Genomic DNA, 25,069 nt, shown 5'->3' with positions numbered 1-25,069 from the left:
GCTACCCCTGCATCTTTGTCCCGGTTTCCGGGGTAGTAGTCATCATTTTTTGCCTTTCTCATATAAAACAAGGCTATGCAATCACTCGAAAAATCGACTTTCCAACCGAGGCCCGGGGGGCGAGTGTCGTATACTATTAGATTCAATTCGTCGAGATCGCAAAATGTATGTGTATATATGTGTGTGTCAAATAATGTCACTCAATTTTTTCAGAGATGGCTGGACCGATATGCAAAAACTTAGCTTGAAATGAACGGTATAATCCAATAAGACGGCATTGAATTTTTAGTTGATCGGACTTCCGGTTCCGGAGTTACGGGTTGAAGAGTGCGGTCGCATAAACTGGTAACCCTATGAGGTCTAGATCACTAATGACGAATAAAAGTAAATTTAACCACATTGGCCACCTATGACGGATTTTGATGTTTTCGGGAAACTCGCCAAGTTCTCGAGCTACCCATTTTCTAGCAAACTCTTAACCGACTTTTGCAAACTTAATTTGAAATGAAAGATATAATACTCCAAATTATAGCTATTGAATTTCATTCAGTTCTGACTTTTGGTTCCGGAGGTACAGGTTGGTTATTGCGGTCATATTGGAATTCCTCATACAAACCGTTACAATCGTAATACCTCATAGGTTAAAAATCTATTGAAATGGGTATAACATTACTACGATTCGCAGGCCTAGACCACTGATGGCAAATCAAAGATTCTTGGAATATATTGTTCACTATCGATAATTCCGGGAGGTCTAGGTTTCAGGCATATTCCAGAACTGGAGCCGCTAGGGTTATGGCTGAACCAATTTTCACTAACTTAGTCTCAAATGACAGGTATAATATGCGGTGTTGGACTCCCCATTCACCCCTCACTCTTCTACTCCACCTCCCTACTCCTTCACTCCCTCCCTCTCATATCAATCTCACACCTGTATTTACTTCATCCACCCCGTATAGGGGTGATCGGGGCTGGTTGGCCGAGTGCCTTTTATGAAAAGGCTATTATGCACAGTAGCGACAGATATAGTGATTTTGGTGGGGTATTAGGTCACCAATGTACCGACGTAATTTCAGGTGTTTTAGTGGTGTCGTTTGTACAGGAGTACGTTTGTTCTTTTTTCGGCACTGGTGAGTAAATTTCTGATTCTGAAAAATAATATGTGTAACGCGAATCAATTTACATCCGATTTCCAATAACTTTGTACTGCTGGAATGAGTATTCAAAACCCAACAAAATGGTATAACGGTTACCAGTGTAACCTTATATTTGTTTGTGTAAATCGTGATTGCTCTCGAAAATATACATTGGGGTAGGTTGGCCGAGTTCTGTGCGGGGATGGTTGGCAGAGTTGTAAATTTAGTGTAAAGTAATGTGCACTTTGATATTTGTGAAATGCCAACCTTATTCAAAGCAAAATTTGATATTATGCTAATATTGATGATTATGAGGAAAATATACACGAGAAATAGGTAATAAAAATAATTTAAAATTATTACCAAATATTGATTCCGATATTTTATTAATTAAATGCCAAGCAGGTTTCAGAATCTCTGGCGTGTGCCGCTTCAATCCTGAAGGTGAAATACACTTCTTCGAAATAATCTTCAGCAAAAGTCTAACCAAAGAAACCTCTCCCTTTATCTACTTATCACCGCAGCTAGGTCAGACCACGAGCTTTACCGAAAAATAAAAAAGGTGCGAGGAATTATTTGCATTCAAACATGTAAGCTTGTTTTAGGAAAGGTCAATGATGCTATGGATCGGCCACCTTCCTGGTATCCCTGGAAAAACCCAATAATCAACTTTGAATCATTAAAAATTTTAGTCGAGATTGAAATTTTTTCGAAGCACCCGGATAATCGAATCATTTTTCCTGGAGAATCGAACCACGGATCTCTGGATATGATATGATGTTTTTTTAATGAATGAAAAGATCCAGAAGACTTGTTTTCCACGTTGTTATCAACAATTTGCGAAAAAGTTAAACTAAAATGCCACTTTTTCAGAACCAGTAAAACCGGTCAATTGAGTGGCGTACAATGAACTTTTGATATCAAACGGGCTGAAAACTTTATATGGTAATATTTTTGTCATTTTTTTTTTCGAATAATTCATCTGGATTTGATTTGATATTTTAATGAAAAACAAAATGATCTTTCATTGAAATTGTGATTTTGCCTAATTTGGGCGGCTCGTTTGGGAAATCTAGACACTAACACAAAATTAAAATACTGCAATGTTCATTGGGGCACCAAACTGTGGATTCATTTAGCCATCGTGTGCGTGTTTTCATTGAGCTGTGCTATTTTGACTCCAGCGGCAAAACTTTTCCGTCGAACCATTTGGTCTGTGCTCGGAGAATTGTATTAATTCACTTAATATTTTGCGACGATATGAAACGATAATACGTAGGCGTATCTACCTGTGGCGAAATGACGCATAATTGAAATCAATTTTAATGAAGGATATTTCGTTGAGCGATAGAGGATTTGTGTAGTACGATGGCACGTGGTGCGGTCTTGTTGATGGACTAATGCTTGACTTTTAAATGTAATTGCTCATCTGTCGTTGTGTGTTCGCCGTCGGAACATCTATAGTGTTTTTTTATTATTTTAAAATTCATATCCTCTTTATTCGATGGATAGCAACGACGTAACAGGAGCTGAACTCACGTGGGACTAGCGGTGAACTGAACAGGATTTATGCGATGTATTGATGCGCGAATGCAAATAAAATATTTACGGTCTCTTAATTAAATAACAAATTGGATCGGAAGGTTACAGCGAATCCAGTTTGTATGGCTTAATTTAAATAGTTTTATTAGCTTAAAAAATCAAATGAATCATGGTTGAATCATAACTGATTTTTCTAAAATCGCATCCTACAAGCATAGCAATCACTTACCAGTCAACAGCAGAGTAATCAAACAAAATGTTTTTCCCACGGATTGACAGAATTATTTCAACGCACAAAAATTTTAAAAATGCAAAAATATGCGAACGACTGCAGTGAGTAGTATCATGCTGCAGGTTTGAATGCAAATAGTAATTTCACTAACCGCCAAAGAAGACATTCAATGAATCACTGATCCGGTAGAGTACCGGCATAGTTGTTTTCGAAAATAATTTGTGCTGACATACCGCATAGTAGAGCCTCCTAATAGTTTGTGATAAAATTATATAAATTGGTTTATATTGCTAAATATTGGGTTTAACTAATTTTAGGACACTGAATTCATTTCAGATACCGGTTTTTAAATCAAAATAATTCTTTATACCTACGAGTGCGTCTTTATTTTCGATATAAGGGTGCACTTTGCAAATTCAATAAAATTGTATGTAAGGAAAAGTGGTTAGATGGATAAACCCATAGATTTTTGATATCATGTTATTAAAAATGTAAATAATGTATGTATAACCTAGTTAACCCTAGAACGTTGCACTTGCGTTTTCCACCCTAGAATGTTGCACTGGGGTACAAATGTACCCCAGGCGTTTGATCGCAATTTTTGCAGGTAAAATGTATAATACATCATTTTCTTTGCTTTTCAATTGCGAAAACAGCTATGTAAGTGAAAGTACAGAATTTACTGAATCAATAATACATAAATTGGTATGCACCCAAAAAGTGAAAAAAACGCGGTTTTGACTTTTTTAATAAAAATTACTCTATCTTTGCGAATTTTAAACCGATTTGGAAAAAAAAACAAATGATTCTAAAAGTTGAAAGAATGGTCTAGAAACAGTATAAAATGGAATTTCGATGCTTTCAAAAAAGTGCAATTATTTGGAAGAGTGAAAGTTTCAAAATTGAGTTTTGGAAAATACCACGAGATGGGGTGGAAATTTAAATGAAAAAAAAAATATTTCTGACCAGTAATTCCCGATTTTTATATTCTAATCAGTGTTTCAAATAAACCACACATTTCACACCAAGGAGCCTGTTTGCAAACGAGCGGTGGAAACCAATCATTGTTATGCACGTTTCTGGGAGTGAGTAAAAAAATCAAAGCAATCCAAGTTGGTTTTGACTCCTAGGTTTTCACTCCTGGTTTTGGCTCCTCTAGTCCACTCCGGTTTGTGATTCTTGTTCTGGCGCCGCTTATAGAACGAATTTAATTTCAAACTTTGCTAGTAGGGCTTCAAGATTTGTATGTTTAATTTCTCAATTATCCCAGCAGATTGTACAGAGTGCGTCAGCTGGATGTATCCTTTTTCAACATTGAACAACTCCGCCATTTTTAGCCGTTTTCACAAGTAAACAAGTTTTTTTAGGATATTTTATCCCATTTATTATAAACCAATACCAATTTAGAATACAACGTCGATTAAATGACCACCCCTATTTGATACACAAAAAGCAGCTCTTTTGCGGTCATTTTGCATGACATTGGACAGCGTTTCGGGCTTATTCGTCGCAGTTTCAGCTCGTATATTAGCTTTGAGTTCGTCAAGATGCTTAGGTTAGCTAGAATTTTTTTTTCAAATAACCCCACAGAAAAATCTAGCGCCGTTAAATCCGGAGAACGAGGAGGGCATTCCAAATCACCATTTTTTGAGACAACGCGTCCTGGGAATTTACTCTGTAAGAACTTGATTGCGGTGTGGAAAGGTGCCCTGTCTTGTTGAAAATAGAAGTTTTTCAGACCTTCTTTATGCATTTCTGGACAGACAAAGTGCACTTAAATCCAACAGTAGCGTGCGTTGTCGATGGTCTATCCCTCTTTGAAAAAAATACCGATGATTGTTTTGGAGCACACTCCGTCCCAAACAGTTTCTGCTGAAGTGATGAAATCCAAAAGTTCAAATGCATAGCGGAAGGATGCACAACAGGTGTACTATTTATTACTGTAATGGCCTAAGCTTAGCCTAGTACGCTAACCATTGAATGCTGGCCTTCGAAGTCTCTCGAAAAGAAGGTTTCGCCATGAACTGTACCAAGGATCTGTTTTGCTTTTGTGCTTGATAAAATGAAAATTGAAAATCTAAATTGAGCTCGGGCTTTTAAACTGTATGCAGCAATTATAATCTAGTAACCTGTTTTCACTCCTTGGCGGTTTTCACTCCTCAGGAGCCAAAAAAACCATGAGTGATGAAATCATGGATTTTAATGATTTGTCAAACTATGGTTTCATCAACACCTGCTGATTGGAGTGATTTTTGAAACACTGATTCTAATGTATTTGAAACGGGTTATACGAAGCATCTTCTGTCCTTGCGACTTTTATTTTCGGTCGCTCATATACGTCTAACGAAAAAACAGTACATAATATTAACATATTGGCAAACGATCTAAAATGGTTTGAAATATTTGCAAAATATAATGTTTTATCTTTATCATATAGTCTAATCCATGTGTGGTTGTGTTAGAGTGCCGCTTGAGGATAAATTATATGATCCCTTAAGTTGGGTTAAACTTTTTGTGCGCACACATTCTTATTCCCACTAGGCAGGGTCATGAGCCTGTTTTTTTTCTCTTTTTATATTATCACCCTACCTATTTGAAGCCGTTGGTTTGATCAGTGTCTGCTATCTTTGTTCAACGTATTGCCTCAAATGGCAGTGCGACAATTAGGGCACTCTATTCGAGTTTTCGTGGCACTCAAACAGAAGTATTACACCATTCTCAGACCATTTTTGTTATTTTATTAGTTTTTAAGAACGAAGCAAAGATTCAGATGCTAATTCATACGCATTCCGATTGTATGCCGTGTAATTAATGAAATAGTGAGGCACCCTTCCTAATAGTGTCAACATAGGCACTTTACCCTTTATATACAATTACGTAAAATTAGTGTGAGTTTCATTAACGTTAAATAACTATTGACTTTTGAAGAAACCAATTGTGTGGCCAAGAGAGTATACACATATTTTGATTATTATTGTTTATCGAAATATTCTAACAAATTGATTAACATTGCAATTAGAATACTCTATATTTAGAAGTGTATTTCTACGCTAACAGCTCGTACAACATCATTGGGCTATCCCTTGTAGTTTTTTTTATATAGGTATCTTCGTTTTCTTGAAGTATTATGAAAATTGAAAAAAAAACTAACCAATTCAAACTACCTTTTCCAAGTAATTGGACTATTAAAATTTTTTTAGAAGAAATGTATTAGAGACGGCTAAAAAAAATTGAACAACTTCTAACACTGCGAGAATAGAATCTATCTTAATCCAAATAGCTTTTCCTTTTTCTTGACCCTAATCGCTACTAGGAAAAATAATATTGTAACCCTTTATGTACTAGGAAAAAGGTGGGTATGAAAGGGTTAAAAGCACAATTATTCATTCTGACACTTAAGCACATTTCAAGATAGCTAGGATAAAGTGAGGCAATATCGCCATGTGGGGCGACTTGAGCACCCTCGTTTTCCAAGAATTTATGAACAATTTTCGATTTTTTTGGTTGCGCGAATGCTCTATCAATGTTCATGAGATGATGTAATAAAGCAATGCGAAAAAAAAACAAATCTTAAATCACGAAAAATACAAAAATCTGACGTGATGTCAAATAACTGAAAACGTAATAAGAATTATCCTATATGAAATAAATCTTTCTAATTATTTTAAACATATAAATCATTTAACAAGACTTTGTAGTTTCCACAAAAAATCTGCGAAAACAGCATGGGGCAAAATGAGCACCATGTAAACCTCATATGAGTTTATACATTAAATTCTGAAAAGTTATCCATATGTAAGCGTTTCATACCTGAAGCTACTACGACCGATGAATAATAATTTTTGCTCTAGAAAAGTACTCACAAAGATATTATTTGAGCAAGATGGAATAACAGTTCCGAAAATGCCATTTAAAAACTATGAGATGAATTTCACAAGCAGAATATGTCACTAAATCAATGAGAAGTATGATTTTTATTAAAATAAGTGAAATCTATTTTAAATTTTGTGATAAAATACATATTTTTTGCGACATGATCATATTGCACCTAAAGATTGCTCATATTGCCCCATAAGGTTTTTACCAAGCCAAAAGTCGTTCATTACAAACAACGATTATTTTCAAAGTTTTTGAATTTTCTTCAGATCGTCATTACTGCATGTGAAGAATATATTGTATTCTACAAATAGAGAGTTATTTGGGATTATTTGTTTGTTTTGCTGCAGATATATTTGCCTTCAAGCTTAGGGTGCTCATATTGCCTCACTTTCCCCTATTTAGGTCAGTCTAATAGCACCATGGATTCCCGCTGAATTGTAAATCGAAAATGAAATATCAACTATCGCGCACTCCAACGTGATTAGTAAGCAACAAAGAAACCGATATGTATCTTCAAGAGTTGCAAAATGTTGGCTAAACTTCCGTCGAAAAAAAAATCCACTGGCCCAACTAGAATTGCCAACGGCTAACTACAGCCACCGAAATGAACTACCTACTTGTTCAGCAAGCTACGTCGCACTGAATACAGTTTCTATCGAATATGCCAGAAATCCAATTCCGAGCGATAGCTCGATAGTAGCTGACGGGGTTGAATATAAATCACAGTACGCGTTAGAAGCGTTCTATTTTTTTAGGTGCAAATCCCGAATAATTGAGGATAAGGGCCTAATAGCCAACTGTAAAGATACACTGTTTTGAGATTTTTTATGAATCACTACACACCGTGCATAGCTCATAGCAGTAAACTGAACAGAAAACTTTTCCCATTTATTATCTGTCGATGGTTCCCTCAGATTTTCCCTTTAAAATGTCTTTCGACAGTTGGTTTTTTCGCCCTTATTCTAAATTGCTCGAGACACGGTGAAAAGGTGCCAAAAACAAAACAAGCGGTTTTCCTCTAAAGGGATGTGCGATAAACAATATATTTTGGAAGCACTCGAAGAAACTCTAGATGTAAAAATTCTCATTTTGTGAGCACTTGTTTTCTAGATTATATAAATTCGTCATATATTTAGCGTTAGACATACTTAGCCACTTTAGACTACGTGGCACCAAAGCATTTTAATTAATATTTTTCTTGGTGTTCAATCATTGACTGCAACGGCAAGAAAATTTTGCGAGACAAACCGATGTTACACTGTCGATAATAGAGATGAGTTTCCCAAACGGACTTGGGTGGAATGAAGTCTACTGTGTCTGAGCAGCTAGTGCACGATCCTCCAGTAACATTGAAGCTTTTCTGGCAATGTGTGGAAACGTTAGCATTCGTTTTGGTGGCAGGATCTATATGCCTCATCACAAATGTGCTTACATACGCAGGAAAAAAAACACAAAGTTGAAATTGCACTCGTCTGGCGACGGCCCGACCTGTACGGTGTTGTCTATGGAAAGTTACGTTTATGGTAAGAGTGGGTGGAAACTTCCCTTGAGCTTGGTACGTATATTGTTGCAACAGCGCTAAACGATGAGTTATTTGCTCAATTGGCAGCTATTAGCAGCACTGGCGGTAACGATTTTTTTTCTATATATGGGCTTTTTTCTTCTGAGCAAATTATGAAGAAATGGCAATATTGTTGCCTACGTGACAATATGGCTATCGGTTGGAATCAATGAAACCATGAAATGAAATATAAAATTCATATCATCCGTAGCATACATAATTCTGTTTCTATTTGAAACTGGTTTACGAGCTTTTGATGTATCTATAATCTAGTCTAAGATACATTATAGATTAATTTAAATTATTCTAGGCGCGCTGAAAGTCAGAAATTGTTGAATGAACACGATCTGAAGAATGTGTCCAGGTACTTGTTAAGTGAACGATACGAGAGGTTCAAGAATCCGTTGATATTGGATCACCAGCAGAGAGCAGATAGGAAACCGTGAAGGGTCTCATCATCACTGACGCAGCACCGGTATTCCGTTAGCAGTGTTGTGTACAGTTCTCGCGTTTTGGCAACATTCTATTGATGTTTGGCCCGATTTTGGAAGTTCTGCACCTTGAACATTTTCAATCCGGATCGTTTCTAGGCCCTCTAGACGAAACTTTGCGAAACATCAAATTTCCGCTTGATATGAGCAATTAGCGCACTGTCGGTTTTCTTACGCGTTATTCCCGGTTTTCGTTTCGTATGGTCCACTGTCATCCGATCCTAGAAACTTTTGAGGACCCCTGAGACGGTTGAAAGTTTTTCCAAGGCGCGATGCGACGGCCCAGGATTTTGCATGTGGGCGATCGAATTCCTTCCGTGAACTGCTTGCTGATTTTCTTTCATCTTGAACGGAATCTCACTGACAATTATATAGTTTAGCGGATGTACCACATTACATTCTAAAGTGAAACTGGGCAAACCTTTATCAATTTCAGTCAAGTATGAAAAAGTTGCACAAGTTTGAAAGTATCGCAATAATTGAGCCTTTAGCATTTCAACACGCTTCGAGTGTTGTTGCAGGATCTTAGATCAAGCCTACACCTATGCATTCCCTATACCTTGTTCACCGGACCACTTATTCTCTTCAGCAGTGATTTGGGGAGAACTTGCTTCAAATCGCGTGTCACATCAGAAATTTTCTACAGATTTTAACAACTCGGGTTTGACTACCGATATATTCCTCTGCAAGAAATAAAGGAAAGTCGGTTTTGAAGCAAACTGGCAGACAAATTTATTTATTTATTGATTTATTTATTTATGTTTATTTTTCATCTGACCTATGTTGATCTACATGAAATGTAGTTGAATGGGAAAAGCCCATTTAAGGATATATTTTAGAAGCAATCCACAAATGGGCGTAAAAACCAATTATTTTTTCGTATTTTCACACCTTATTACAATGAATTCACACTACAATAAAATTTAATCACGTACACAGCATTACAAGAACAAAAATAACAAAATTTGCAAAAATTTAATCTTCAAATCAAAGTTAACCTTCTTAGCCCCTTTTTTGAAAACATCACAAGATAAAGAAAAGTCAAAATTGTCATAAACATTATTTAAAACATTACATTAATGGAGGAAGAGCTGAGGAAGGTAAGTCAGCCAAAGCCTTCGGTTGATTAGAGCTCCACTTCCGCAATTCGAATCCGCCTTCAGCCATTAGGGATTGAGCTTCGCTTCGTAAACGCCTTCCAAATCGATTCCACTCCGGAGAGAAAATTCTCCATATAGAAATCTTTCTTTACAGCAGGATCAGCGTCACCGGCGTCTATGGAAAGCTGTTTAAGTACGCGAGTGGCAAGGAAAGATGATGGCGCTAAACCGTAAGTGACCGTATGTAGCTCGTACACCTTGATCGGTTTAGCCTGATCGAAGCGCCACAGGATCCGTTGAAGCGACGCGTCCTCCGGGTGAATGCGTACCTGTCTATACATTTTGGCCACATCTACTACTAACGCGACTACGTGCTTGCGAAAACGGATCATGATGTCCAACAGCTCGTCCTGAATTACTGGACCCGTAAGTAGAGTATCGTTGAGCGAGTGATTTGTAGTGGTTTTCGCTGATCCATCGAACACTACCCGTACTTTGGTTGTTGAGCTAGACTCTTTAAACACAGGATGGTGGGGCAAATAGTAAGTAGTGCGCCCTTCATCCAGTGTATCCTCCATTTCTCCGATCAGTTGCATATGCGCCATTGCAAGGTATTCTTGTAGGAATTCATTGTAGTGCTCACGTAAATAAGAATCCCTTTCCAAACGTCTTTCTAGCTGCCGAAATCGTCGTAATGCCGCACCCTTCGAATCGCCGATTTTGTCGTGGAACCCATTCCGTTTTGGGTACCGTACTATATAGCGTCCCGATTCGTCACGGGTGAAAGTGTTGTTCGTAGTCTTTCTCTTCCTGTGATCGAAGTGGCTACTCTGGCATCTCCTCAATTGCCCAGAATTTTTTTGTGATCTTATCGAGCGGTTCGACCATCGCTATGTGAGAACTAACGGTAGCTTTTGTTGTAGACCACTCCGACTTGCCCGCAGCTACCCAACCAAATACCGCGTTGACGAACATCGGCAAAGGAGCTTAGAGCTTGCAAACTTGTATCCGGCCACCATCGAGTAGATGAAATTCGTAGAAGAACCAAATCGATCGGACCAGAGACGAAGAATTTCGGATCGGCTAACTCCATGTCGTTTGGTGGTTTCCAATCTACCAATGCAATGGTAAAGAAGTAGACGGCTGGTTGCTTGTTAACTGCCTCAAAACCAGAAAGTCCATTGACATAGAGAAATCCATAACCCGTGACGAGACAATAGCAGAAACTTCGCGAGCTATACTTTTCCTTGAACACCCAATACCGCTGATTTCTACTCTTTTATTTCGTCTAGGTAGTTTGAGTAGATGAGATAAATTCTCCGACATAGGATTCGCTTGAGAACCAGAATCCAGCAATGCTCTAGCGAGATGCGTTCTACCCCAGCTGTCCTTTATTTTCAACACTACCGTTAGCAACAATACGTGTGTTCCAGAAAGCCCCACAGCCATATTGGAGGAAATTGATGCAACCTAACTTGCTACTGTACCACCGGAGTTCGATGCACCACCAGAGGTTGATGGAGCCGTAGCTTGTATGCTTTGTGTAGCTGAAGAAGAGGCAGTGGAGGTGGGAGCAGTACCATAACCAGGAAATCCAGGATGAAGCTCTTCTGGTGCTTTATAGAGCAAGTTCTGCACCGAAATTTGAAAGGACAGTCTCTCGCCATATGATTTCGTCCCAAACAATTGCAAAGACGCTTCGAAGCTGTAGCCGTTGGTCCACCGGAAGTTTGCTGAATGCGGTACATTGAGCGATAGAATGCTGATCACCTCGACCTCATTAGAAACGGTTTCCTCCCAATGTTTTTGTGTGACGTTGTCGATCTTAGATACCAACAGATGAATAAGCATTGCTCCCCAGCCGCTAGTCTTCTCACCCAGTTGATCCAAGATTTTGGTGTTACGTTCGAAACAATCGATGACGCCGTGAATACCCGCTGCTGACTCTTTCCAAATTTTCGGGAACTCGAACATCGCATTCAAATGCCGCTTCTTGAGAAGATATCCATTAGAGAACAGTGCAACCAAACCATTCCAAGCAACCCTGTAATTCGCCTCGCTCATTGGGTACGAATCGACCAACCTTAACGCATCACCCCTAAGAGACGCCCGCAGATAGTGGAATTTTTGAATACCCCTGAGTTTCGGTGAAGAATCGATCAAGGCTCGAAATGTGTTATGAAAAGGAAACCATTTTTCGAAATTACCATCAAATTCCGGTAGATTTATTTGTGATAATCGCACATAAGTGTGTGCACCGCCCGGTTCGGATCTAGATCCGTTTTGTGTCGGTGCTGGAGTCTGACGTGGTAACTTACCAATCAACCCTGCCCTTACCTCGAAATACTTCTCCTCGAAACCCGCCCGAACTTGCCGATGTGCCTCCGTGTTCTCTTCGTGCTCCTCCAATCCCTCGATATCGCATTGAACCTCCTCAAACTCGTCCCACTTCGCGTCGTGTTTCTCCAGACGAAAATGTATTGGCTACTGTTGAGAAATTTCTCCATCCGCAGTAGAGAATTTGCGATGCTATCCCGAACGTGGATCTTGGGTTTCAGCTTCTTACCCATAGTCAGATCCGTTGAGCTGGAGAGTTTTGGATCAGCAATCGTCTCCTAGAAAAACCCTTCCAAGAGAGATATATCGATTTGGACAGGTACTCACCTGGTGAGTCTGTCAAATAGGCCTTGTATCTTTTATCTCTCAGGAACTCTCCGAAAAAACTCGTACAGCTGTTACCAATTTTCTCCAAATCCTCAATAATGACGTCAGTAGCCAAGACAGCCGTACGATGACCCGTAATCCAAACGATGCAAATAGTATTGTTTGGAAAGCTGTAAATATGCACAAGCGCAGCACAAAACGAAACCAATATGTCGAGTAGGACAGGTACTCACCTGGGAGCCTGTCGCTACAGGCCTTGTACTCGACTTTACAATTGCGACTCGTTCCTTCTTCCGGTTGTGTAGAAGAATCACAGGTGGTAGCGCTTCGCTACCTTATTTCAGCACTTCTGACGATGGATGTTGACTCCGTCTTCCAAAATGGCCGCCGGCGAATTACCAACCCGTTGCTGATGAACAACCTTACCGGAGTATACAAGCGACGTTCTCTGTAACCTCCCAAGTCATGCACAGTCATCCACGTACCAAGCGATCGTCTCTTTGTTGATCCAGGAAACTTCCTCGATGTCAAAAATACTTTCCGAGAAAGAGAATAAAAGTCTCCTCCGTTCAAGGTGTTTCGTCAACCGTATGAACACCGTGCGTAGTGAAGTATGTACCGAAGAAATAAACGTAGAAAAAACGACCAGGTAGCGATGAAAACTTAGATGGAGTTATTAGACAGGTACTTACCTTGTGAGCCCATCCAATAGGCCTTATATTTCTTAGCTTTCCTGGTTCAATCCCAAAAACTCAATGGCGACGTCAAACGAATCCAGAACTGCTGAATCTCAATGGTTGTACGCAAGTAGAATGATGGCGACTGCGCGCGATGACGGTTTCTGATTTGTCCTCGGACTCAAAATGGTGCTAGCAACGCCGTATCGGTTCCTTGGAACACTATCCTGGTCACGGCACCAATGTTGTGACCCTTATCAAATAGCGCTCCTCCGTAATTTTTAGTCCGTACTGAATTTACTAAACTACATTTATCACCTTACACGTTTATTTCACTACATACTATGCTTTCACTACACAATATTACAGACTAAGTACAAATATTCAAACGTCAGTACGGACGGTGACCGATCCTATCGCTATGAAGGCTGATTACGAATGAAGATAATTTTAAATTCATACCACATACACAGAAGGTTACAAAAAACATATGCTGGAGACTACTCTTGAAACATTAATTTCTCCTCTTATCATTTTATCCCTCTCTCCTCTCTTCAACATTTTTCATTTGTTTCGTTAAGTTTCTACACATGTATTCAACAGTGAGAACGACACGCTCATTATTCTCATCTGTCAATCGTACAGCTATGCGGGGCAGGGTTACCATATTCACAGATTTTTCTGTAATGTCACAGATTTTTTTTCATAATTTTTGATCACAGATTCTTTTTCACAGATGACAGATTTTTGGCATTTTGATGAAAATTTCACAGATTTTTGGAAATATTGTGATTTTTCACAGATTTTTTGAAAATTTTTCACAGATTTCCACAGATTTTTTTCCATTGTTTGTCATCACAGATGGTAAAAAGATTTTTTTTGACCGAAACACAGATTTCAATGTGGCATCCCTGATGCGGGGTTAGATCAGTGCTAGTGTGAAACGTCAACACTACGTGTGTTGAATAGAGAAAGCGATTATATGTCTTGTAACGGTTGCTGGTTCGCAATCTTTTCAGTTTACTTAACCCATTATATCCTAGCGTATGAAATTTCATACGCAGGACTATCCATCGTTTAAGGCGTTTATACTGTAGAATTTTGATATCTAACTGCTTTATTATTGCACTAATGGGATCATTACACCGCATACTTCATTGTGAAGTACGACAGCTGCCAATTTTTGTCATTTTATTTACATTTTTTAACCGTGTATTGTTGAGGCAAATGGCGGCTGAAAAGTAAGCAAAACATTTGATTTAATTTTATTGTTAGGATTAGTTCCATTATGTGACACAGGTGTAAAAGAAGTGTTGTCTATCAAAAAATCCGAAGAAATATGCGAAACAACTTAAAATTTGTTGTTTTTATTTAAGCGTACGAAATTTTTTGCATGAGATATTTTCAATCTCAAAACCATTTTAAGCGGTGATTTTGTTTTCCCCAAAATCTTCGATACATTTTTTGATGGGATTGAGGATATCACTGCATTTGGCTCACTTTTTGAAACCCCTGGGTTATAATGGGTTAATTGACGATTGGACCATGCTGGTTTTGGTCGGGGACGTGGTGCGGGAACATGTACTCTGGACCTGTTTTAGGACCTGTGAAAGTTTTTCTACGGCAACATCTACATCAATCGCGGAATTCAACAAAGTCTCCCAATCGATTGCCTGCAGTGAGTTTTGAAGCCTATGGCAATCAGTTTTCGAAAAACTGCACTCCCTGACATCCTACATTTCGTCATAAACAACTAACTGGGGATAAATCTGCGTTACTGGAAGAGGAGGATGGTGTGCGTCACAAGCAACTAACGGCTCAAGGGCATCTGAAACGGTGCAGTTAATAGAATCTTCTTCATTTACGATAAGGAGGTCCAGGGATCGATTTCGTCTGTTATTTGCTGTACACATTTGCAGCATGTTCAATACAGACATTCCGTCCAGTAAAGCAATATTCTCTCTCTCGAAAAGGTTGATTCAGAAGTGTCTAGGAAGACATAGCCGGACGAGGTACTTTTCCATATAAGTCCAGGTTGGTTATAATCACCATACAGTAGATGATCCGTGTTGGGTTGAATGGAAGTTGCGATATCAAGTACTGAGTCTATGTGCTTCTGAATAATATCTATATCACTTGCGGAGTCAGGCGAAATATGCGCTACACCCACACAAATATTAGTATCGCGACCGCGAATATCTACCCTTAGTTGTTCGAGATTGGTTCTATCAGTTTTATTTTGGACGAGAGACGGTTGGACACTGCGATAAGCACACCGCCACCGCGTTTTTTCCCTGTACTGTCTGGATCGCGATTGTTACGGTAAGCCGTGTACTTTGAGCCGAATAACTGGAGTGAATTGATTTGATTATTCAGCCACGCTTTGGTTAGAACAATAACATCATATTCGGCGTCTGAAACAGCCGTGAACAACTCGTCAATGTTTGGTGCGTAGTCCTCTCACGTTCTGATAGTAGATACTAAGATGTTCCTGCAAGTATTGTTCTGACGGTTGAGCGGCGATGGCGTCCGCTTTTATTGGGGGTGGGTTTTAAGCGGCGGCAGCATCCGTATGTCCTACTTCGGAAGAACATATACATTCATTGCATTTACCTGACAGGGAAAGGTCGCTGCCATAACATGCAAGTTCCGTAGAAAGCAGATGAACGTCGTTGATGGAATCGGGCTGATTGCACCTGTCGGCATGCTGCAAAAATATTATACATAATAATGTAATATAAATATTATATTTTCATTTTTGATTTTGTATTTGTTTTGGAATTGTTTCCAACAATTTTATTAGGATTTTTTCAAAATATCTGTCAGATTTTCAGTAACTATTTTGTCGGTTATTTTAAGGTCATAAAACTTCCAAAAACAATAGTCGAAAAATTTCTGCACTGGAAGAAAACCAAAGCTCAGCAAACTTTTCAAATTCAAGGTACCATATAAGTTTTCGTACTGTGTATCTGTAATGAATGTAGAAAGTTTATGGAGGGGATTATTTCGACATTATATTCGTTCGAGACCGGATAGCTGAGGTTAACCGCATTTCACTTCAGCTTAACTCATATATCTATATATTCACAGAAATTTACCAAACCCTAATATTTGAACAGTATGCAACTGCTTAACAGATTGTAGCGTGTGTAGTTCGCTGATTGTGCAAACACCTCACGAGTCGGTGCCAGGTGAATGCGCTGCGAATACAAATACGATCCGTTGCAATTTAATCTAACCCAGTTGGTAATTTATCTACTCCCTCGTCTCGACTCGCACTGCAATTTGTTTTTGCACAAGTTAAACATCAACCTTTCGCTCCCTTTCATCGTACCGGTTACCGTTTCTCGCGAGCTGATGTGAACCGACACATGGGCGCTATATTTAGCCTGGCGGAATAGGTGAAAATTGTCACTTCACACCCGAACGCCCATTTGTAACACACTTTGTCAAGTGGGAGGAGTATTGGTTCAAATTCCACGCAGCAACAAATGGAGTTAACCAGGATGCGTTTGGGTTCCCGTCCCGGTCGGCATGGTGAACGAGATCGTGATGTAGGTGCGATAACCGCTGTTAATCTCTGTAGACTTCCCCGCATATGAGCTGAGAACGATTGTGCTTACATATTGTCACACTTTGTAGGACTATGAAAGCGTTGCTTTAGTGCCTGTATTGGTAGTTTGGGGCTCGGGGCGTTAGAGTTTGGATAATTCTAACAATTGGCTGTAGATTCGTGGACAATGCAACAGTGGAAAAATGTAAATTGGGTGTGTTGTTGTTTGAACAAGCAATGGTTGACATGTATTTTTTATTCTGTTGTTTGGGTTTTAGCCTAAAGGTCGTTCATATGTATTCAAAATTCAAACAGATCAAAATGATTCCAGAAATTCTGGAATTACGTGGCTATTCCTGTATAGCTTTTTAGTAGAATCATTTAGAATAATCATTATTGATTAATTGAATATTATTCTAAACTTTCTGTGTTCGCTTATTAGCTTCGATTACATACATAGTGAAGCATCAATTTATTTTTCTTACCATATTTCTACACTCCTGTGGGAAAACTTGAGCTATATTTCTTTCCAGCTACGCTAATATTCGTATTCCGGAAGCTTGTCAAATCTTAATATTTTTATGCGGAAATTAGACAGAGTTATGCTCAGTACGTTGGTAGTGCATGAGTTAAATTTTGAATCCGTTTCTTTTCACCATAAATAATGTTTCATTATTTGAATTAGTCTACAATGCAAGTGTTTCACCCTTCTGGCTCTTCAACTTCGATGTTTATTTTGAATAATTATGTTTTTCCTCTCTGTTAATTACCAACCTAGTTTTTGGTTTTATCATTTAATTATTTTTCGGAATTATTAATAAATCTACTTCTTACACTAGTCCTCACCTAATACTGCGTTCACACTATGAATTTAAAAGAGTTTTAAAATCTTGGTGATATTTTTCTTGTTCTTTATTATTAAAGTGTATTTTCCTCTGCAGCGTGAACATATTTATGATTAGTGGAAAGGGGGATCATGCGTCGAGAAGCACCTAACTTATTTTGGTATACGGGGTGGATGCAGGGAATGCGGGTGTGAGGTTGGTCTGAGGGAGGGAGGGGTGAAAGAAGGGAAGCGAGAGAAAGGAGGGGAACGGATGGACAGGGGGGGGGGGGATGCAACACCCAACTGCATATTATACCTTCCATTTGAGATTTGGTTAGTAAAAATTTATTCAGTCATCACCAAAGCAGTTTAAGTTCTGGAATATGCCCGGAACCCGGGACTTCTGGAATTATTGAGAGTGATCAATAATTCCATAAATGATCTAGGCTTGCGAATCGAAGTAATTTGATGTTCATTGCAATATATTTTTAACCTATAAGGTATTACGAATGCACCGGTTTATACAAGAAAATCCTATGTGACCGCAATAACCAACCTGTGACTGCAGAACCAAAAGTCAGAACTGAATTAATTTCAATTGCAGTCAATGGGGGTATTATTTCTTTCATTTGAAATAAAGCTTGTGAAAATCGGTTACGAGTTTGCTGTCAAATAGGTGTGACATTAGCTTAAGAACTTGGGCGAGTTCCCCGGGGGCATCAAGAATCGTCATAGGCCACCTATGTGGTCAAAACTACTTTGATTGGTCATTAGTGATCTAGATCCGCCACACAGCGCAGTGATCTGCTTCGTCTGCCGTTCAACAGGAAACTGAGCTTGTCCGGCCAAATCCGTTCTTTAAATAGTCGATGATGACGTCATTCATAGTAGCGTAGCGCGCTAGGTACACAAATCTGTCGTGTCGGACTTAGGAAGCGCTATCTTCTGTATAAGTGTAATGTAATGTATAAATGCGCGATATTTTTACTAGGTTGTACATTACTTAAATTTTTATTACCATGATATCAAAAGTCTTTGGGTTTATCTATTGGAATCTATTTTTAGAAGTATTTCGGGACGATATGCGCAAAAAAATTGAAAAATTATCGTGAGATGGCTTAATTATATGCGTTTAAAATTGGACCAAATTTTCGTTACATACAATTTTTGTAGAATTTGCAAAGTGCACCCCCATATCGAAAACAAAGACGTAGTCCTACGTCAGAAATTCAAGTGAACCGAAAGCACAAGAAACAAATAAAAACCTCTGCAGTGAACATCAAGATAACAGTACCGGAAATGACATAGACGTGAACGATAAAGCAGACAGAGAGAAAGCAGATTGAATAACCCTCACGCCATGACGGATAAGGCAACTAATGCTTCACCGCCAAGGAAAAGGGTCTCAACACGTAATAGCAAACGGCGTCAACAAGATATGGCAGGAAGACATTTTTAGTATATTTTTTTCAACTTATTATAAAAACTCAAAATATCCACGGCTCAGTTTTGCTAACGCATTGAGAAAAAGAGTATATAGATATGAAAGGATTCTTAGAAAAATTTGAATCAGTCAGTTCTCTTCAACACAACTTTTAATTGTAAGCTTCGGAGGCTCATACCTTGAATTGAATGTGAATTTTATTTTTTATTGACAGCAGAAAAGATTTATCAAGTACAATATCAGAATAACTCATATACTCTAATATATTGCGAGACTCTGGAAACTAGTAGTATTCATGTCTTCAACAAAGTTGTTTGGATATATTCAAAACGCTCACCATTTGTGTGCATAATGAGCATACGGGGCTATTCGGACCCCCTATTCCATCAACCACAGTTTGGCGGCTTGCGGCTACGCACATGATTACACACGCTACTGCAAAGAAAATTCATGATGCGCCAATCGACAGCTATGACCAACAAGAGTAACTTTTGTAACAGAGTTTTATTGCTTTTTAAGGAGTTTCTCTAATAAATATTTCATGGGTAAACATAATTCCATAGCAAAAAATATTAAAATATTTACGGTCCGAATTACCCCTACATTGTGAAAGGGTGGAAAAACAAAAATTTTGCAAATCGTCGCCAAGTGCTGCCATGGTATGATCTTCTATGATCTTCTATGGCACCAAAACGTGGCTGAGGTTTCAAACTAACAATCAGGACTTTTGACCGGTAAATTTTTACGCTTAGCATCACACGTAAAATGGTAATTTGCTTACGTATTTATTTTCTTAGTACTTTTTTTATTTCGATTATAGAGGTTTTAACCTTAAGGTCATTTGCCTCTTCGGGTTAGAAAAATCTCTTATGAAAAATTTCTAACCCTATGTGCGGGATCGGGACTCGAACCCAGGTGCGCTGCGTACAAGGCAATCGATTTACGAACTACGCTACGCCCACCCTCTCTTAGTACATTTAGAGTAATAATAAATTAAATCGTATTTTTTTATTTTTATCATCTCAAAGCGCTGTATTGCTCTTTGTCGCGGTCAAGACTGGAGTACTGCTGCTAAGTTTGGAGCCCAAACTATAACAACGGTTTTGAGAGAATTGAGAATTTTGCGCTTCGAATGTTGCCGTGGAGAGATCCCGCCCGTCTGCCAAGCTACGAAAGCCGGTGCCAGCTGATTGGTTTGGAACCCCTGCTTGTTCGATGGAATACAGCAAGGGCTTTGTTCGTTGCTGATACTTTGCGAGGTCATCTGGATTGTCCAGCCATCTTGGAACAAATTAACATAAATGTCGCACCTCGAACAACGCGTAACAACCTCATGCTCCGATTGCCATTTCGACGCACTAATTATAGCATGCACGGGCTCATTACTGATCTACAAAGGATCTTCAACCGAGTAGCATCAACTTTCGACTTTAATTTGTCTCGCTCAACTCTACGTCTACAATTTTACAGAACCCGTTAATTTCGGCTGATTCCTTCATTGCTGTTTTTTTCACTGTATTGTTATTATTTTTGTCAAAGTCTTTAAAGATTTGACTGTTAGCAATAAGTTTAGCATTAAGACATCATTGGGGCTTTGAATTGCCTGTTGCTGGATATATAACGTATAGTTTAAGCACAACCAATCAACATCGAATGTTACATATTGAACCACAGAGAACAGACATATAAGCTAGAACAGACTTTCCCGAAAAACCTGTGTAAACATTTAAATAAAAATACGTTGAAAATCACCATCGCATACAGGTTTGCATGCGTGAATCACCTTTGTATCCAAGTTTGCATACAAGTCCTGTATAGCGATTGCTGGCCGATCGAAGCGCCGACCAGTGGCAAGTTGCTACTTGCTGTTGTTATTTCAAAGCGACAGTTTAATTTCTTACACAAGTTGGAAACTTTACTTGTATGTCAGTTCTCAGTGATTGAACCAAACCTTGTTGGTTATCAGGTCATTTCATTTGTTGTAGGTGATTGAATCCGATTAAACTTATTTGAGAAGATCTGAAGAAAGAAGACAGAAAACCTTGACCGAACTAATATCTGGAACTAAATATTTATAGCTAAAATTGTAAAAACTTTTCAACTGTGTGTGGTAAAAACCCGGACCGGTAAAGAAAAATCAAATTTTGGACAATATAATCGCATTTCATGTATACCAAGCTTTCTAGTTATATTTTGCCATTATTGTAACTTCCTAAAGTACGCATACAAATGTAGCGAATGAAGTGGTCTTAATCATATATCGAAACTATAAATATGTAAGAATCGAAAACAATTTTATATATGGACTTAGATGCGTTTTTGCAACGGTTCATTTATAAATAGGTTTTGTAGTATGTACCTTAGAGTGACAGAAAAAAATGACCCCCATCGGCCCACCCCTGAGTCGATTCCTAGTCCCACCAGGAGTGTCTGCTCCAAATTTGAGCCAAATCGAACAAGTCTAGCTACCGGACCAACGTGCTTGAAGTTTGTATGGGATTTTTCGACAATTTACATGGAGAAAACCCACTTGCTTACATTTTCGCCGCTAGGTGGCACTGTATACATCAGATTATCACCAAAAGTGAAACTTAAGAAGATCTACAACTTTGTTGAAGACTGCAAAGCGATCCGACTCCAATAGGAAAAGTTATTAAACTTTTAACGAAGTGATGTCTGAGTCAGTTTTGCATGGGGCCTAGCAGTGCATGGTAGTGCATCAGTACTAGGTTCTAACAAACTAAACATTTTTATGGAATAATGGTTAGATTTAGCTGAATAGTATGTTCGGAAGAATTGTAGTACATAATACGAGTTATGTTTTGATTAGAAAATTGTAGTTCCACATCTGACCGCATAGATGGCGCCAATACTAACTTTTCAACGAAGAGAGATAGAAATTAGGTGTCTTCTACAAAGTTGTAGAACAAGAATATTGCAATAATTCTTCCAAACATCTCGATATTCTATCTCTCTCCGTTGAAAAGTTAGTGTTGGCGCCATCTATGCGGTCAGATGTGGAACTACAATTTTCTAATCAAAACATAACTCGTATTATGTACTACAATTCTTCCGAACATACTATTCAGCTAAATCTAACCATTAATCTACAAAAATGTTTAGTTTGTTAGAACCTAGTACTGATACACTATCATGCACTGCTAGGCCCCATGCAGAACTGACTCAGTCATCACTTCGTTAAAAGTTTAATAACTTTTCCTTTTGGAGTCAGATCGCTTTGCAGTCTTCAATAAAGTTGTAGATAATTAAATTATCTTCTTAAGTTTCACTTTTGGTGATAATCTAATGTATACAGTGCCACCTAGCGGCGAAAATGTGAGCAAGAGGGTTTTCTCCATGTAAATTGTCGAAAAATCCCATACAAACTTCAAGCACGTTGCTCCGGTAGCTAGACTTGTCCGATTTGCTTCAAATTTGGAGCAAGTACTCCTGGTGGGACTAGGAATCGACTCAGGGGTGGGCCGATTGAGTTTTCAAAAATTCATTATTTTTCTGGGCAGTCTAATGTACCTATTAGCGGAAACAAAATAAGATAGGCTGAGTGGAAATGAATCACGTGAAGTGGAAATGAATCAATGAATTGATCGAACGTAAATAGTAAACTTTCGTTGTGCTTTCCATCGATCCGCGTAAATTTCTTGCTAAGAAAGTTTTCATCTTTGCGCACCGAAAGCGCAGATTGCTATCATGCAGTTACGCATACAACCGCTAACAAATTACATATACCTACCTAGGGATGTTACGATACTTTCGATACTAGTACGGATTCGATACTTCTGTTTCCGATACTCGATATTTTACTATCGATAGTTCAAGCATGATACTTTCCTAATATCGATACAATACTCACGACATTGAAAAGAATCGAAGCAACGAGTAGGTGGAAAAATTTGGTTCGGAATTTTGAACGACTGTCAAATGATTTCCGTGTGAAATGCAACTACCGATTCAGATTCGACCGTTGCGGAATCGGTTGTTGCATTTGAGTTGCTAAAAATTTGGAGCACCGATCGCATTTGATGGAAAAATCGAGTAGATGATTGATGAGCATCGATCGATTGCAAACATTGCCCATTATTAGGCAGTCCATCAGATTTTCTGAGTAGCTAATTAATTGTCGACTAGATTCAACATCAAATGAATCGGACGAAGGAAATATGTATGACGGACCGTTTTTTCTGTTCTCAGGAACAAAGCAAAACATTTGCTGACAAAACCCATTGCTGAGTTGTCAAGCAAACGGCTTGTAAATTACCTCATTTTTACTACAAAACTGTGGAATCGAATAGCGATACCTTGAAGTATCGATACTACGACTACGATTATATCGAAAGTATCAGTATTTGCCCTCGATACCAGTATCGATTCTAAGTATCGATGTATTTTAATATCGCAACATCGCCTCAAACACCCAAGCGCACAAAGCAAAATGAGTCAACGCTGATGATGATGGGTAGAGCGAAAGCGACAACTAGTACCACGATACTATATTAACCGTGTTTGCAAATGGAGCCCGAATGTACAAGAGATTTTGTGTAGGAATAATTGTGTTCGAGATTGTACATAAAAGTGTGCTGGAAACGAGCACAATACAAAAGAAAGCATAGTGTTTGAACGGACAAGCTCAGTCGCGTGTTGGACGGACCTGGGTAGCGTACCTCCACAGCCAGTGTAACTGACTTCTAACTGAGCTACACTGGCTGTGAAAACACACAGCGCAGTAATCTGCACCGCCTACCGTTCAACAAGCAACTGAGCTTATCCGGCCAAATCCGCTCTTTAAATAGTCGATGATGACGTCGTTCATAGAAGCGTAGCGCGCTAGGTACACAAATCTGTCATGCCGGACTTGGGAAACGCTATCTTCTGTGTGTAAATGCGCGATATTTTGACTAGGTTGTACATTATTTAAATTGCCATGATATCACAAATCTTTGGGTTTATTGGAATCTATTCTTAGAAGTATTTCGGGGAGATATGCGCAAAAAATTTAAAATTTATCGTGAGATGGCTGAATTACATTCATTTAAGATTGGATCACTTTTCGTTACATACCATTTTTGTAGAATTTGCAAAGTGCACCCCCATATTGAAAACAAAGACTTGCTTGTATATATAAGAAAGATTTTCGTATATTTCATCAAACAATTTGTTTGACTAATGGTTTGTAATAAGCCTACCCAAGTAGTTCCGTGGTTTTACGAAAAACTTTTTCATAGAACTACGAATTATTCATCATATGTACGAAAAATTTGTATATTTTTCGAAAGTTTTCTGCGCGAAACCTATTCGTAGCAGATTAACCCGTATATTCTCTCAATGTTTACGGAACCCAAGCTGTTTCCCAAACTTCACTTGGTTCAAAGAGTTTTGAACTGCTTTGAAGTGTGACCTAGTAGGGACGATGATTTTATATCCGTTGGAACACAGACGAATCCGTCCGTCCGCAACGTTGGTAGCCTCGTCTGCGTCGTCATCTGAATCAAGTTGGTTTTTTGAGGGAGCGCGCTTTCCCATAACTTGGAACGACACGGTACTTGCGAACTATACTCACAGAGAGAAAACAGCTGACGACTATCGAAAAATGCGTCTCTACTCGGAGAGACGGTCTGGCGGTGGCAGGCTCTAGCATTTCTGTTGATTGGTATTAAAACTAGTTCTTGGACTATTTAAACAAGTTTTATGTAGCAAACGAGCTATCGCTAGCAAGCATTGGCCACTTTCCTTTCGATTTGTGAAACAGGATTAACAACTCGTTCAGTAGGAAGAAAGTTAAAAAGGTTTAAAGTGGACGTATCGCTTTCATTTTGAAAATATTTAAACAACACCGAGTGTAGTAAGAAATTACGTAAATCCTACGTCAAAATAAAATTTTAAAAATCATTCATAGATTTTTAATCGTTTCTCTATGTTTCGTCCTACTGATCACTGCATCCATTATAC

The 25,069-nt window shown here is 38.7% G+C and overlaps 1 protein-coding gene across 1 annotated transcript; it reads right to left on the bottom strand.

Annotated features, from left to right (window-relative positions):
- Window positions 1-10,000: 10,000 nt before the first annotated feature.
- LOC131679850 (uncharacterized) lies at window positions 10,001-10,546 on the bottom strand. Its single transcript, XM_058960599.1, has one exon. It carries the CDS (start codon window positions 10,544-10,546, stop codon window positions 10,001-10,003), a length of 546 nt encoding a protein of 181 aa, XP_058816582.1.
- Between the last annotated feature and the right edge of the window lie 14,523 nt (window positions 10,547-25,069).

This window comes from Topomyia yanbarensis, chromosome 2 (assembly GCF_030247195.1).
Source record: "Topomyia yanbarensis strain Yona2022 chromosome 2, ASM3024719v1, whole genome shotgun sequence".
Taxonomy (NCBI): domain Eukaryota; kingdom Metazoa; phylum Arthropoda; class Insecta; order Diptera; family Culicidae; genus Topomyia; species Topomyia yanbarensis.
Note: the sequence above shows the minus strand (reverse complement) of the source record. Positions and strands in the feature narration are given on the sequence as shown.